At 33.0% G+C, this 18539-nt stretch overlaps 1 protein-coding gene across 5 annotated transcripts in view; it reads left to right on the forward strand.

Annotated features, from left to right (window-relative positions):
• The window catches only part of LOC124544085 (teneurin-a), a 317621-nt gene that overhangs the window by 278932 nt on the left and 20150 nt on the right, over positions 1–18539 (forward strand). For 3 of the 5 annotated variants that reach the window (XM_047122505.1, XM_047122506.1, XM_047122510.1), the window contains one exon: positions 10995–11242. In XM_047122505.1, the coding sequence (XP_046978461.1) occupies positions 10995–11242 (248 nt within the window). Of the gene's footprint in view, positions 1–4863; positions 4924–10994; positions 11243–18539 lie in introns of all 5 variants that reach the window. The other 2 variants (XM_047122507.1, XM_047122508.1) reach the window with 1 other exon arrangement.

The following is an 18539-nucleotide window of genomic DNA, read 5'->3' on the forward strand; positions in this document are numbered from 1 at the left end:
ATACAGACAGAAATAACATCAACGTGGTCGAATTTCTTTTGATCAACTGAAGTTTTTTATGCTAAAAATTATTCGACATAAATATAAATTGAGTCATAAAAATCATAAAATGAGGAAAATGACAATTCTATCGACTAGTTGAATCAATTGACGGCACTTGTTTACTTACGAACCCCAGCAGTCTGCCCTCCCCTTATAGTTGTACCCGCTCTCATGGCTCTTCAAAGTAATAATAAACTGCCTGAAGCCAGAAAACAACTATTTCATATCGTAGGACTGAATAAACATGACGCGGAAACCCCACAATACTCTAAAGACCACATAGCATTATTAAAGTAAGGCTTTACACAAAACTAATTCCGAGGCACTTATTCGGCGTGTCCTGTGGGAGTTCTGAGGTAAACACAATGGAAAAGGTTCAAGGTTTTCGTTTCCCTGAATTGTATGAAATAAATAATTTAACATTGAAACTTGTAATAACCACGGGATGTATTTCATTAAGTAAAATGATCGTAAATACGCTTGAGATAAATAAGGTTAGGATCAATCCAATCTGTAACCTATATACATATATACCTACATAGATTATATATTGTGTATTGCCTATTTACAATTATGTTGACTTCATCGTTCTTCATTTATCATTGCTTTGCAATATGCTTATTTTCCTTGCATATTCATATCTGTGTTAATGGTTTTCGGTAGACGAGATAGTATCGCAGCGGATGTGCGGTTCTATATGTTCTGTCGTAAATCATATTTTTATACTTGGCGCACGTTCTGGCGTCGTCGAGGCAACACAGAGGAGCCGTTACGACCATCTGCGACACCCCAATTGCCGTTCAGCTTAATTTCGATAGATCCTGGGGCGAATCTCGACTGCTTATTGCTTGATCTTCGCGTCATTGACTGTACTTCCTGCATATATGTGTAAAATATTTTTTTTTTATTATATATTTACGAAGGAATGTATTTAATTAAACACACGGGGATATACCATTATATAATATGTTTAATAGAATTTAATAATACATACACAATGTATACTCAATTATGTAGAAATTTAAAGAATTTTTCGTTTTGTATATGTATTATATAAAAATATACAACTAAAATGTTTGAGTTTAAGTAAAAAGTTAATTTCTTATTAAATCATGTAATGACAGCAATTCGACATGGTAGAGCGATGATCGATAACGGAAATTATATTTGAGTTCGTATTCCTTGTGTGAAGAACGTAATTTCCTTTACAATGTGTTAACAAGGTCTGAATACAAGCTCAAAGCATGTGACGGTTAAGTGCACGCAACAATAGCGGACAGATAACATCGAGGGTGCCCTCCGAGCCGTTTCTAACGCAGCAAAAACTCTTCTTAAGGATAAAAATAACAACTATTACATATTATTTTAAAAAAAAAGAACATTTATTTTAAAATAGTTATATTATAAAAGCGAATTAATGTTTGTTGATTTATGCTCCTTTCAAGCAAAACCGTACGTTAATGTAACGTAAAATCCTTTAAAGAACTGAAAAACAGTTAAATTTTGTTATGTTCGCTCAAAATTGTTTGAAAATCCGTAGTGAATCATTTAAATATTGATAGTTTACAGTACAATGGCTTCAGACTTAAAATCGTAGTATCTACATATTGTCTACTAATATTCCGTAGAAAATCGTAATATGCATAATTAATTATAAGTTATTAAAGTATTCATGTAATATAGGAACAGAAAAATTTTAATTGTTTTTGTATCGTATAATGTTTAATAATTCACAAGCTATTTTGGTTATTTAAAGGTAAATGTGGTTTTGTGTGAAGAATATTTTATAAGAATATGATATCAGATTTTCGTCATAAAGATTATATTGTTAAATAAAAAGTATATTTAGATCAAGTAACCTATTAAGTATACAAAATAAAGTACAAAAACATATTATCATCAACAAATATGCTCGAATAAGCACTTTAAGACCCTTTCCAAAGACACGATCAAAATTGTAAGAGTTTCGACGTCAAATATTTGTTCATTCGAACCGAAGTTTGTCCAAGCAAGAAATCATTTCCATACAACTCGGACAGCGCAAACACCGTGCACACATCAAAGTCCAATATAAACCTCAAACTTAGTTAATAGCTTAGATAATAGCTCGATACTAAAACACTTCCTCTGTACAACCACAAAGCTATATCAAACATGAAAACAATAACAAAACTTACGAACAAACTTAAGACAAAATCATCTTTATAAAAAAAAACCTATACAACTCTAATCCAACTTATAAATACCCGTATAATTTTAACTACGACTCTTGGGATTACACTTGAACTCTTCAAAAGCAACCTCACAGTACAAGTACAGTGATTGATTGTTATGAAAGCTCGAACAACATCTTATTAATAGGTCGAATAATTAGAGGAAACGCCTCATCAAAACGTTCCGTGTGTCCCGATTGTGCGGTATATGAAAGGGGCACTGAGCGAGCACCGCACACAGCAATGGCTGCCCAGTACAACCCGTCCAGGAAATTCAATTATCTTCTTTCGACGTTAATGTATAATATCAACACAATCATTTTATTAAACCAAATCTTCGTACTTCAATCGGTCTTAATTGGTCTGTTTAAAAGAATCCATTATACTGACGTCACATGTATCTCGAAACATGCCACTTGATAATTGAGAATAATATATGAGAAATATATCGAACTTTACTGTCATGATGATAAATTTGGATATACATATATTGTTGTTTTCAAATAATGTAAACATCAATTTATTCTGTTACAACATAAGTTGAAGCGGGATTAACAAAATTCCACCGTCACGAAGCTGGTCATAAATCTTACATATAAATGTCGATCAATGGGTTACGTTCCTTTTGAGTTCCAAATACCCACATAAAAAATTCTGTCACCAATAATCCTTAAAACTTATCTCTCCTAGCTTTTGTGAACAAACCACTTTTCGTTTGAATAATTTACTCAGTGAGGTGAGTCTCTGAATACAATGACGCGGCTGTAATAGTTTCCGTTTTGAATAAGAGATGCCTATTGTCTCTACAATATTGATTGACTTTGTTGTCTCTTGGCTTTGTAAATAAATATTGTATTCCAGCGGGTGAAAGGTAGTATTTTCCTTAAGTATGTAGTACGGAAATTTAAGATAGAACGGTGAGGATAATTGTTAGTAGTTAATACTTAAATGATTTTCGAATATTGCAGTCGTCTAGCACTGTCTTGATTGTTTTTTTAAGATAATTTTGATATCCAAATTACAGCTTTACAATACAGGGTAGTTATCAAAATGTTTGTAATAACAACGATTAAGGTAGCTTCGTCTGGTCCATCTCAAATTTCTATTTTGTATAAAATACTTTGACTGACTTCATTTATCAATGTTAAACACAAACCTGATGAAGTTATGAATCTTGACTTTTTGAAAGAGATATTCAATACGAAAGAATTTTTAGAAATTTAACACCTTCGAGTGTTTAATATGACGAAGGTTATACAGAGCTTATCTTTATCGGATCATGTAAGAATAAAAATAAACTATATATCGAATCCTTTTTACGTTTATTCCCTTTTTTATTAAGAGCGCTTCATAGAAAATTTCCATTCGGTTAGTAGTAATGTCTCAATTTACTATTGATCTATAGAAAAGATAGATATAAAATGTGTAGAAAAATCTAATTTCACACGAGTAAAAATACATTAAACTAATTAAATTATAAATATATACATACAGTTCGTGTATAGTGTCATACACAAAAGTTCACTGAACGCATTCTTGTATAATAATGAATGTCTAAATTTAGCGTGTAATATTTCGTCATGTCAGATGCATACCAGATCAGTGACAGTGACATACACTGTATCGGTAACATCAGGAACGTCGCAGGGATATATTATGACTCGTCTGATCACCGGACGCTTATCGGCGAAGTATTTTAGTCTAACCCGTTTTAAAATAAACAAACTGTCGATCTCGTACGGTCCGAATAAATACAAACTTACTTTGTCACTACCTCCTATAAATAACCGTAATGAATAGGCAGCTGGCGTTGCCACGGTTATAAGTAATGTCGACGATTCCTTCCTCGAATATATTTCTTTCCTTATTTTAATATTTATATTTGAGAAGTCTTAAAGGTTATGATGTCATTGTTACGTTTTGACAATACACGATTTATATGTTTTACAACAAGAAAAATGTAAATTATTTCCCCCTATATTCAAATACTTTAACATAAAAGTTATATGTCTTAAGATAGTTGAGTAGTCAAGCAACGGGCGAATTTAGTTTGAAATATACATATTTGGTGAGAGTTAGCTAAACAGACCACACAGGATGGCTCCATTTGTCTAAGATCAACTCCCTGTGAGATAACAAACGTGCAACGCTCTCTGTTCCACGCTGCACTTATATAAACACTTAACACACCATACACAAACAAAACAGCGCCCTAACTCACTTTTTTACCACGAAACGCCTTTTCTTTTACCCTTTAGGACTTCGCGGTACGGCGTACTTTGCGTGTCAAGCGCTTTTGTTTGTGTCCGGAAATTCATGCATTTTACCGCAATGTGCAGTTAAAGGAAGATACAAACGCTAGCGGAGAAATGTCTTTTCGGTTTAATTTACGACACGAGACCACTTTAAACATAAAACGAAAAGAAGAAATCTCACGATAGAAGATACGCATTCCCACTAGGTCAGTAATAAACCGAATGCTTTCAATAAGCCAATACATTATGACCTGCGATATAATATTGAGAATACAAAAAACCTTTTAAGACAAGTACCCAAGAAAAAAGCTGCCGACGAAATCTTTCTAATAAAAGTTTTGGTCTTGTCCAAGGTACACGTCATCGGGCGTGACTAACGAATGGCTCGCCCTACAGACCCTAAATTCAGAGTCGTAAGTATCACTGAGCCGACAGCGCCGAGCCAGATATCTACGAAGGTTACCAACATTACCATAACTCTAACCGAAGTTGTGTACGTAATTAGAGACACCAATAACACCAAACACACGATATGCATTAATCCTGTTGATTTGGAAGGGTTAAATTGTCGAGACGTGCATCCCACATTATAACTACCCACGGAATCCTTATAAACCTGAATACATTTTATAGTCCGAACTCCAAAGCAGATATTGTTATAAATAATTACTAATTTTATTATTATTGTTATTGTTATTTTATGTAGGTATTATTAATTAAGAATGAATTCTTATTTTTTACATTGGATATGGAAATATATACAGCGGTTTAATAATAATATTCGAATAAAAATAATTGATTTTATGAGAGAATAACTGATTGTATTCGTTTTACCAGTCAACAAATTGTTATTTAAATTGTATCCCATTAGTGAACGAACGGTCGTTCGATGTGTAAATTCATTCTACAAGAAATACCAGCTTAGCAATTCTATCGATCTGTGGAGGAAAACCAATGACCCAATACACTATCATTTATTTGCGCCGGTCAACCGTGAAAAACTCGTGCTTCTTTAGTGCTTGAAGTAAGTCGCTTCAAATAAAGACACTATGACACAAATGTTTAATGACGCTAAATTTCACGACTAAACATTCTTTACGTATCGTTCGTAATGCCCATATGAGTAATTTTAAATTTTACTGCATTTTATAAATTGCGGTTAGCTTAAATGGTGCGACGTTAAAACGAAATCGAAACCGACCGTATTTAATTGATAAAATATTACGCATAGAACTGCCCTTTAATAAATTTCACGGACCATGAGTTTAATATGAGAAAAAAATGGAGATGAGGACAAATTCAATATATTTCAATTGAAAAAGGGGCCCTATCTTGTGGGACAGAGCTAATGTACTGCAACCGTAGATTCGCGCCCCATTTCTCTCAGCTTAGTTACCCGGACCATTTCTATGTTATGCCTCAACATGAAGCTTAAGAGTTTGCGCTTCAATCAAACCTCTTCTTAGTCCTTTTATAAAAGCTAAAATGTCATATCTCTAAGTTACCTCTCCCTACTTACGACTGCACTTTTATTGCATTTTTATTATAATGTTGCTTTCATTTCGAATGTCAAGTTAATTATATATGGGTTATAAAGTTTTACTGCCTAACTTTAAAGTAGCTTTTACAATAATGTCAAGAATAAAACAATTTCATAGTTAACATTTTATAACGTATTTATGAAAATAATCGTTCACATCATTATGTTTTATGCCTAAAGTTTTTAAGATTAGTAATTAAATAATGAAAATATTGAAATAAAAAAACAATTTTATTAATTTTATAACTTCGCAAATTTAAATACATATTTTTACACGTCGATACTACACCATAATACCTGCGTTTGAAAAAAAATTGTACCCACATACATTTAATATATGTATGTCTTCAATGTATATAACAGATCAGTACATCAACATGCGGATTGAATTTGATATGGTAGGTAGTGAGTAGTTAGGGTGGAAATACGATAGATTTTTTCAATCAGGCCCCAACCAAAAAATATTTACAGTATAACCCGAGGCAGCAGGGAGGACAATATTGTAGAAGGATGCGAGAGACGCCCGCGGCGGCGGCACGGGCCTTCCGTTTCTTTGTGCCTCTGCCGAAATAATATTGAACTCGGGGTAAAATACGACCGGCCGGGGGCTCGCTTGCGAAACCGTTTTTCCGTTTCGCTGAACAATAGCAGCGTTTAGTTAAGAGCTGCGTTTCGCACTGAGCCGAGACGCCGATGGTTATCTAAAAAATACCTTTCCACGCCCATCATTTAAAAATACGTTCCAGATATTCCTTTGTTTACGATGTCATTTCCATTGAGATTCATAAATGATAGCCTATGAATATGAAGTACTCTTAAATGAAATCTTACAGGTTAAATCGAATCGCTTTCGCCTAGTGCACGCTATTCTTACAAAATCTATTGCCTTTTAAAATTTGCATTTCTTGGCATTACCATAATAATATCTTCAAACGACAAGTCCGTAATAAAAGGTTATCGCCATCGCATACAGGCTCACCGTTAGCTATGGAAATTGGAAATGTTCGTCCTTCCTAGCCTTAGCGTCGCTTGGCTAATGGAAAATTGTTTATCACTATCAAGTTTCTGCGCGTGAGCACGATTATTTACGTGCGGGTCCCCACAGTCTGCGAATAGACAGTAATTGGCCGCTTATTCAGTATCGCTTCCATTCATTCTGAGGATAATACGGCCCGAGGCGCATTATGAAAACGGCTAGCTTTTTTGATAGCGTAGCATCAGATTTTGTATGAACATTACACACTTTTCACTAAATTTTAGAAAGGTCGAAAATTCATGAACGACGCTTATTAACCGCTAACACATATATACATTTCATTATATTAAAATAGGGTTTTTTTGTCATGACTTAAAAGAATGTATAAATATCTCGAACCGAAATACGTTAAAGCATATATGCCGCCAATTTTGTTTAATTAGCTCTTCCGTCGCAAGATTAATTTCTAGGAAAATGATCCCTGCTATATATATCCGTGTGTGCGAACTCACTAGGCGCGAACCGCACTCTCCCATTCATGAATCAACTTCAACGTTACCTAACAGAACCCGAGGCGACTAAAACAAACACAGTGCTATGAGGGTTATTAATAAGAGAAGCGAGTTCAACGATTCCCAGAGTGCTGTATTTAAATCCTGACATCTTGCGTTGGATTGCTCAAAATGCGAATTTATTACTCGGTATAACCTACGCATTCAACAAGACCTATATCAGCTGACAAAACTGGAAATTTATGGGTCCATTTATAAAATAGATATGATTTTATACGTGCACTTTATTATATAGATATGCTAACGTTATAGACAAATATGTTTTATGGTTGTTAGTAATATTTTTTCTGATTAACAAAATTCCTAATTAGTAAACCGATTTGACGAATGTTTTTAATTAAAACAACGGACGTGATCATAGCGAGCCGGTACCTTCCAAGCATTCCCGTTTAAATACATCTATATATTAAAATGATTATTTTTATCTTGTTTCATTAACAGATTTCTGTTTCCCGGTGCGACGTATTTCAAGTGTGACATTCCGTCTGGTTACCACATGTATAATTAATGTTTACAATGATTGTAGAAATATATTTTTTTATCTAAAAACAAACTCACACATTTTGGGCTTAATTAACGATCACAGTATAGTATACGGCTGACTGCATCGTCGGTCAAGTGCCAAGACAAAAAAACTGCAGATACTGCAATACCGCCTGGGCAAAAATTTACAAAATATCGAAATCGAATCGATTCTTTGAAATTTTTATTGTGACCAAATTTCCATAAATAAAATAGGTATATATAATTTTTTCTTGCACAGGATTCGTCCAATATTATAGATCGTTAAAAAATAATGATTTCGCAAAATATATCCGCAAAATTGATGTTATTGAGATGTATATATTTTTTTATGGCTTTAATTGTGCCAAGAGGGCAATCTATATTAAAACCATGAAATTCAATGACATGACAGTTCAACGGGCGGCCATGTTTGACGTTTACAAGTGCGTTCAGAAAGTGTGTTCCAAACAATCATTTTGTTCTGGGAAACCATAGTCAGTATAATTATATTTGTTTAGTTTAATCTTACCCGAGCAAAGTCGGGTTTTCATCATACTAAAAAAATCAGTCATAATCCTAAAAATTGCACAGTTAAAATTTATATACTTTATCTACACTCACCCGTAAAATTACTCATGTTTAACTTCTAAACAACTTAGATAATTAAGATAAACAAAACCATTATACGCTGTGAATTAATATTTAGATTTGCAGCTACGATCGGGTTACAGGTACGGGCCTCAAATCCCCTTACAAATTCACGATCGATCTTCTTACAATTTATGAATTCTTTTGTATGAAGTTATACTCAGTTTTTATATTTTAAAACTTTCATTTTATATTATTATTATCTAAACGCTACCATAGTCCTAAATAAAGTATCTAAAAGATATTATTTAGAACAATGCAGACACCTATGCCTATACATAAAATACCTTCTTAATGGTTTACACAATGAAACAATTTCAACAATCGACACCGTGATCGCCATTGTATGCTGTTCGCGAATCTGTTATTAATGATCATTATTCAATTGATATAGCAATTACTCTTAAGATTCCAAACGTAGAAACAATATGTTGGGAATAATAAACGACTTATTGTAATAACATTTACATAAACACATCGTGTATCTTACAAAATAACACTCACATAGATTGCATTTATATATTTCATTGAATACCTATCAAAATTCAATGCAGTATAAATCTTTATGTTTCGTTTTTGAGAAAAACATTCGCAAAGAAATTCGGTGTAATTATATGGAGCTATCCAGCGCGGACCTATATTTAAGGGCACGATGCAATAAAAGCACATCGCTGGCCGGTTCATTCCCGCACGACTGTGCAAGATAAATGGACGGTACAGAGCGACCGCGGTGAAGAAGACGCGTTCTCACGGCCCGTGCCTGCATTTTTCTTTTTTTGTTTTATCTGGTTTCCGAGTTAGAGGTCGGCCAGCCTGCTTGAAACTAGAAGTGACCGCTGCACGCGCGATTATAATGATAAAAACTGTGCGACTGTGGCGAGACACGGACGTCTAACGAGTTTCTATCCGTACCTGTCGTGAACACGTACATTTATCGAGTCACTGACAATTTCTTTCTTTCATTCCTTTGACTTTTTATGAAAAAACGTTATTTACCGCTATCTTTGCAATGGAACTTTTGTTTAATATAATGATCTATCGGCATCGTTAAACAAAAATACGGGGAGTGTGTAAACTGCAAACTCTCGCTTTAATTAGACACGCCTCTGCGCTGCGCAACACCTCATTATTTACCGCTTCATTAAGAGCTCACTCGCGACGAGAGCTGTCAAAATCCTAACGAACGCCCGTCGTTCACTTGACACATCGCGACAATGTCCTACAATAGTCACTGTCGTCAGTTCCTTTAATTGCCTTAGTTTTACTTCCTTTCATTTACTTCGTATCTGAAGCAACGCCAGTCTACGATAGCCGTATAATCAATAATTGATTACACCCAACCCACTCAGCGCTGATTGTACATCACCACATTATTGCTTTAAACAATAATACAGTTCATCTCATTTGGTAATGCGCGGAAATGATGTACTTGCGACGGTAATGGCACCTACGGGGATTACAAACTATAAAAAAGATAATAACTATTCATGTTAAAAAATCAATTTTGTATACAGTTACAAATGGTCGAGCAACACGAATAGTTTCTACGATGATTACATAGATTTTATAACAAATATTATGTATATTAAACAGTACAATTTTAACGTCACTAAAAATAATTCAAGTTATTTAAGGCTTGATAAGTTCAATCTACCCTGAATATTAAAAAGATAGTCGAGTGCGGAGTACTTCGAAACGAATCTTTTGAACGTCCACGCTACGCTCTCGCTAAATTTGGACCAATTACGTCTATTTTTTGCTTATTCCTTTTATCTATAGGTCATTATAATAGCGTCAGTTGGTGGGCGCATTGAACGCGTCGTGACCATATGTTTCAACTCCAGCCTTTAAATTCACTCGACAGCAAGCTTCGGCTAATTGATTAATGGTTTCTTGAGGCGGACATTTCAAATGCCCGATTATAGTTTTTTGTCGGCGCAACCCTGATAATGATACGTTTTGATTGCATCAAAAAATTTCACCATATGGCGTGGAACGTTGATTTTAGCTGTAACAGTTGTTTCGTCGTTTAAGTAAATCTGAACAGACAGGTAGATAAAAAAAAAGATGGAACGGTTTATTTTACCTGTCTTTATTTATAAAACTTATCTTGGTAGAGCTTAACTACCTCTGCAGTATAAACGTTCCCAATATATTTGAATGACTTGGACTGGAACAGTTACTAAAATATGAAAAACGACTTATAACGCTTACCTATAATAATGTTATATTTATTTTCAACAGGATGGGCGGTACTGGCATGTCGAGCGGTATGGGCGGTGGAACACTAGGCCATTGTCAGCTTGCAAATCAGCCGCTTGTGATGCCAGTGTTTCCCCTACGAGCCAGTCAGCCCAGCCCAGTACCAGTATACTCCCCTTCACGATTCCACATAGACAAGCGGTGTCAGCATCGGTGCACATGGAAATGCTTAGCCATAGCCATGATATGCGTCTGCGTCATTTTGGCGGCCATGCTCGCCTACTTTATAGGTAAGTTTTATATAAATATACATTAATTTTAATAATATACTTTTCGTAACATTGAGAAAATTCAGTGTTTATAGGATGTTTCGTATTCAATAAATTATTCATATTCTATAGATTATTTCTTGTAGACGATCGAAAATCTAAAACGAACCTAATACTTTTTTGGAAAAGTAGTGTATATTAAAATAACACCTTATAAATGTTTCATCAGAAGTCAAATATTAAAAATACATTCATATACACCGAGTGAAAATACCCGTCCTTTCAAATTGATTTATTATTAAACTTAATAAAAATAGGAAACACAAATAATATTTTTTAATCTTTAAATGGCATTGGCGAAGAAAAGAATTAAAAAACCTTCGATTTCACACTGTAATCTACAAAATAGTATCATAATTATAAACAAGTCTTACCTAAAATTTGTATGGTGATCGGTAAGTTGATGAATCGTTTTATAAAAAATCTAGAAGCAAATCAAATATCTTCTGTTAAAATATACTGTTATGCAATACTTTTTTTATATAATCTATATGAAATAACATAAATGGTTTAACGATTGTTAAAACAAAACGGACATAATATTATATTTCTAATATATCATCGTTCAGTCCCAGCGGGACACCAGAATTGTTCGTTAGAGAACATTTTATGAACTCGTTCGGAATGCATGTTAAATCATTAGAGATATATTATTTTAATAATGTTCAATTACATATATTATTTTTAATTAATCATATATTAAATAAATTTTCTATAACAGATTGTAGTTTCAATAAATGAGAAGATATATAAAAGGAATATGAATCCAATTAAAATTAAATAATACATTTTAAAACGTTTACTTAGTAATCGAAATCGATGAAAGGACTACACTAGAATATTATAGAAGGAAGTTTTTTAATAGTGTGCATACAATGTCGTTATAAAATTCAATGCTATTATTAATGAAGTTCGGTAGGGTTGTGAGTGACAATTAAACGAAATTGTACAAGGGGCTCTTCACTTTAACGCGACTCGTGTTGGCAACATTCCTAATGTAACGAACTTTTATTCACACGTAATTGGAAAGCTAATAGTCCAGTGATATGTTGCAGTCATTCGAGTTATAATTAACGGAAACAAAAGGGGAAATATTTAAACATAGGTACAGGAAGGAACACGCGGAAAAAAAGGTTTAACTACTAGAAAAACTATATTATATAATTTAAAGAATGTCGGTCTTTCTTATTAAAAATATCAAAGAAATATAATATGGAACTATAGATTAGATTAGTCGTACCTACATTTAAAGCCTACAGCGATGGATTTTCTCCAGCAAGGGACAGATTTAATCTTTTCTGATTGGAAATTTATCCAAAAGGAGCGATGGATTACATAATATGTCGCCTTGCGGCTACAATCTGCAGAGAGCGCTGCAAGCGTAAGCATACATACTGCATTGGGAAAATACCAATCTCATTTCGTTTATATTTTTACATACTATTGGTGTATAAAAATTGTACCGTAATATAATGACCGGTAACTTTTGACATTTGATAACTTACTATCAGTTATTGAATGAACATGTAAGATACAATAAAACATCAATGCTAAAGTTTAATTTGAATATCTTATTTGGTATGCAAATGGATTGATCAAACATCGCTGTTGCAGCAACAGACTCTGACCATTAGTCTTTCATCATTCTTTGTTTAGATCTCCGAACATTCACTGGGAACGTTATAAAAAATAAACAAACATCAGAAAAATATAAATGATGCCTCTAACCTGAGGCAACGCGGTGCGTGCCTCGGGCCCTCACTCCTGTGTTAGCGCGGTTATAAATTATCTTATACTTTCACGTCGCTTATAATTTAACTACGGATATATCACCCAATCGCAATCTCGGCTTATAATTCTCGACGAATAAAAATTTATGCTAAAATGTTTCTACATGAATCACAAAGTTGGACGTTTTTTTCGGAATTCAAAGTTTTTTACTTGTCATCAAAACAAATTATATCATTGGGAAAAAGTATTTTTGTAAGCTCGAAGAGTATAAATTATTACCACAATTAGCTTTGTACGACTGTTCTGATGTAAAAACACATTAATTACTGGATGACACGTTCTGATAAATGATTGCAATCGGCGAAATAATTCCAGCTCCTTGATTTACATACTTTAATTTTGTGTTTTGTTCTTTTGTATGTTGCAATGAAAAATAAACAATATCCTAAAATGATACAAATCGAAACTTTAATGAACAAACATTTTTTTTAATAATATAAAAAAGGTTAAATATTAATACAACACTTTTTTTTAGATATATTGATTAGACATTATTTATACTCTTGAGTTTCGTGAGTACTTTACACCATAAAGATAATTTTATACATATTAAAAATATGTATACAATAAAAAATATGATAAAACAGAACACATTAATTTGTTAACTCTTTAAAACATTTTGTAACACCAATTAATCGACCGCCCGCAAGTTCTAAGATAAAACTCCTAACCACAGACACATTAAAAACATCGCAAAAATAGCATCAAAGGCAAATCAACCGCTAGAGATAACTACATTTAACCCACTTACAGTTCACGCATTCAATTCGACTCTAACTCATATAACTCGAAATATTTTGTGTGACCTCTTAAGAAATAAACATGTAAACATATTCTTAGTAACAATGATTATTCCAATAAACAATGATTGATAAATTGAATAACATAAGAATACTTATATATCTATAAAGAGAGAAATATGATGTACTTATGACGCCCTATAACAGTTATTATATATGCTACGAGTTTTTACCTAGTCATAACGAATTGAAACAAATAATATGTCGCTGGCTGCAACATGCAATTTATGTTTAAATCACCCTATAATGCCGCGTAATAATTCATTTTTATTTCTCATTCTATTATCGTCTCTGGTACACTGACCGTACACAAAAAGTTATGAGGCTGTCTATAGCAACTTTATATGATAATAATGGTATTGTGCAACATTACATTTAAACTAACATCAAATACACCCTTACTGCTCGTAGAAAAGTATATCAATACATGTATTTTATCATTATAGTATATATTTTATCAATATTATTACTCAATAAAAACATATTACATTGAGGCGTAAATAGAGTGTGTATAAAACCAATTTCAATTAAACTCGGTCAACAATATTTGAGTTTTGTCTGTACTATTGTTATTTATGTGCACGAAACACGCCACGTAAAAGCTTCGACATTATCAATACGTCGATATCAAATAATTACGTCCATTTGATGATTAACGACTTAAAATTGATATAAACTCTATACGTTTGTACAGGGAGAAGTATATTATTTGTATTGTATTTGTAGGAAAAAGTATATAATCCCTTAATTATTTAGTTTAATAGTGTACTAAAATATATATACAATGTACATATTGAATAAAGCTGTTTGATATTTGGTCAAATTTTATTCGATAATTGTGGTTATTTCACGATGTTCATGATATACCGCCAATAATAAATACCCGCCAACAGTAGGTACATTTTAGACCTAAATTAATTACACAAAAATAAAGCCGAGTTTGAACCGACAATCTTTATCTAAGGTACAGAACTACTAATGACTGACATACTGCTTCAAAATAAAGATTTTGCGTATTCCTTTTTTAATCTACAAAAAAACAGGTCGGAAGCACATGCCAAGTTAAAACCTTTTTTTCACGTCATTCGAGCTCAAAGAAATTCTTCTTTTGTAAAATACCATATCCACTTAACAGTAACGCGGACGTGTTTATAGGTGCTTAGTCGAGAGAAAGTCCGAGAGTGGACTCGGAGAAAAATAAAACTTACATTTTCTTCGTTTCTTTAAAGTAATGTAATGAACCACCTCGACGTAATATGTTTCAAGTCAATGGGTCTTATCGTATCGGATCTCGCTTCATTTAGATATGCATTAAATTGTAGGGACAGTAGATAAGCCGTGTGTCGCATATTGATGCGCCGGTACCGGTACCTTTAAAGAAATACACGTTATTTTAATTAAATAACTTATACACCTTCAAATCACCACATTTAGATTTCATCGATATATTATGTAATCTTATGAGATACCAAAATAATAGAAAAAATGCCGTTCTTATATAGTAGGTAGCGGTTCTGGTTTTTTTAATGATTCTTTCCTCTTAAACAAATCGATTTCATGTGCTGTCGAAACTTGCATACATTTAGGATCGAGAATTTGTTCCGTAAAATTAATGACTACTAAACTAGACCCTCTATTTATATTTTTTATATATTCTAAATAAATCAGAAGTTTTGTTACACAACAGCAGAATTGTATTCAAATCTAAAAAGTAATTAAATTTTAAAACTTATGTTAAATAATAATTAAATTACGATTTTAAGTTACTTTTTATCTGTTGCAATAAAATAATGCATAAATAAGTTGTATTTCATTTTCATAAAGGATTATTATTTATTTTGTCTTTATTATTACGACAATAGCGTGTTATATAATAACGTTTTCCAACCACTGTTACCAGCTTTACACATGGGACGTAAAACCTAATTAAAGTGTATTCATAAATCTTTCCTCTCATTCCGAATAATCATTTAGTTCCAGGAACACAATAAAAATATTTGTCGAACACGCCTCCCGGCGTTCCGGATATATAGCGAATAAAAAGTGTTCTGTATTTTAATCCGACATAAATCTCCTGGTGTACAGTAGTTTTGCTGGTGTAATAAAAAAATGTGAACCATCTGTTGCACCCTTCATTACGTCCAAGCACGATGAATGGGCACGAATATAGTTGCATCAACTTTTTAATGTAATTGAAAATTTGAGAACCCTAGCATTTTTTAGTTAAAGTCTCCCTATAACTGTAACTAAACGCTTAACTAATATTCGAAACATTCGATACAACATGCGCCACATGACAGATTTGGTGTCTAAATTTAATTTATATACATATGTATAACATATTAAATAATTTAACATGTTTGAAAAAGTACTCATCTAATTAATATTACATTTGTAAAGGTTTACGTTAATATTTTTATTATTCTTCATACACACTCAACTACAAACAAATTATAATCTGAAAATTTTAAGTACAGGCATCACTTTTGTAGCAAGCTAGAAAATAGACTACTTTTTTATTTAATGTAAATTTATCAATACATTTCTCGATCATAAGTAGCGTACAGCAAAGGCACGTAAAAGTTACTATGAATACAAGTCGATTGAATAATTCCCTTTATATCGTAAACCTGTACTTTGTAAAAAATGTTAACTTCTATTGTTCTATTGTTGTCTACTCTCTAACTATTAAATAGGTAAAATAAACTAAACTCTTAGTACAACTTAAAACCTACCGATTAGGTTTCTTAAAGGAAAGCCCGAAACCTGTCTTGATATTTACAAAACTGGTTTAGCGACGCTGCGATTTTTAGTTAAAAATAGACCTATGTATTTGATCACTAACTTTCAGTTTTTCATAACTTAAGGCATTCTACTGTGTCATCTGTTTTTAAAATAACTGTTTAAAAAAAAAAGGTAGTTGAAACATGCATAAAAATATATATAAAAGCGTGTAAGTATAAACAATTTTTTCAACTATATTTTCGATTAAATTTGCACTTGGCAGAGATAGATTTGTTCTTGTCCACACTTCTTAAAATAGGGCAAACAAGACCTCGACCCTCCGTGAATGTGGATCATATTTACACTAGAAAAGGACGCTATTATGATGTGTCTTATATAATGGAAAGAGATAGGGTGACGCACACGGAGCGGAAGATTTATCACGTGACTAATACCGAGTCAGTGCGACGGCGCGGCTGTATCCCTCGGGACTCTATCAAACGAGTTTGCTCCCCCATCACACGATGCAATCTATGCTGAATCGTATTACAATAAATTGTATTAACTCGAAAAATAGTATAGATAGCAAACATCGTCCATCTGTACACAATCGTCTCGTGCATCGCTCAGACGTATTCAACGACCCTCTATTTCCTCAGAGCCGTTCTATGACTACAATTTATAGATTTTACGAGGGATCATCGGGAAAAGACGGCACTTACCACATTGCAATGTATCATTTTTGTGAGAGGAAATTACGTCATCTACACTTCCACGAGTATATGTGGCTCAATGTTGTCCGTAGTTTTTATTGGGTCGAGTCTCGTAAAGCTTAAGCAATTCGCTATTAAATTCACTTCTAAAATCTTTTGTATGTATTAAATGCAATGTATTTATTGTAATATAAGTATATTAGAGAGTTCTCTTCGCAACTTCGATTTAAAAATCAATAAGATTTATCATTCGGGTCATGAATATAAAGTACTAATTTATCCAGAGATCATTGTGGTGATAAGCCTTATTGTCGTTAACTATCGACCCTCACTCAGTTGAAGTAAATTGTCCAATTCAGAATCCAAATAGCCAAATGGCGTCAATGCATCGCGATGCTTATCTCATCGAATCTATGAGATTAATCAAATGACAGGGGATGATGATAACCTAATTACTTTGATAAGTAAATGTACTGTTGAATATTATATTAGATCAAATCGAAAAATGTATATATTTCCCATCTCTCTTCTTCTTTTTTTAAAAAGCTTTTTGTAATATGCATGTATAATAAAATGTAAATAGTAATTAATTAAGCTGATTCCGTCTTGGCATTGCGTCAATTAAACCGTATGAGGATTGACACATGGCTTTTATTCGAGGCGGTGTAACCAGATCCCCGCTTGCGCGCACGTTCCAAAACAAAATAAACATTGCATCTTTAATGGGGCAGCAAATCCCGATTCGACAATTCCCGGTCGCTTGTAAGCTACATATAAAACTAATAAATATACCCAATCGATTATTTTTATACGAAGCAATACGTTGTTCTTTTTAAGCTACTGTTGAAATTTAAAAAAGGAATAATTAAATATAATGTGTTCCGGATAAGGAGTACAGGGTTTTTGAAAATATTTATTTGTAAATATCCGAACTTACAGCTCTACCCTCGCGAATTTATAAAACTTTACATAAAGCAGACAAACCGTCACCCCCCATTTTGCTCCCGCGAAGGGTTTTATTACAAAAACTAGCCTTCCCCATGACTCAAACCATTGCCGCACCAAATTTCAATTAAATCAGTTTAGCGTTCAAGCATAAAGAAGTAAGAGACAGTTAATTTTGCATTTAATGTATTTGTATATTTTACTTATCGATGAATAGAAAAAAATAAAGTCCGATTTCTTTTTCGAAACCATGTAACGGATTTTGATACGGTTTTCACTTGTTTA

This window comes from Vanessa cardui, chromosome 4 (genome assembly GCF_905220365.1).
Source record: "Vanessa cardui chromosome 4, ilVanCard2.1, whole genome shotgun sequence".
Lineage (NCBI taxonomy): Eukaryota > Metazoa > Arthropoda > Insecta > Lepidoptera > Nymphalidae > Vanessa > Vanessa cardui.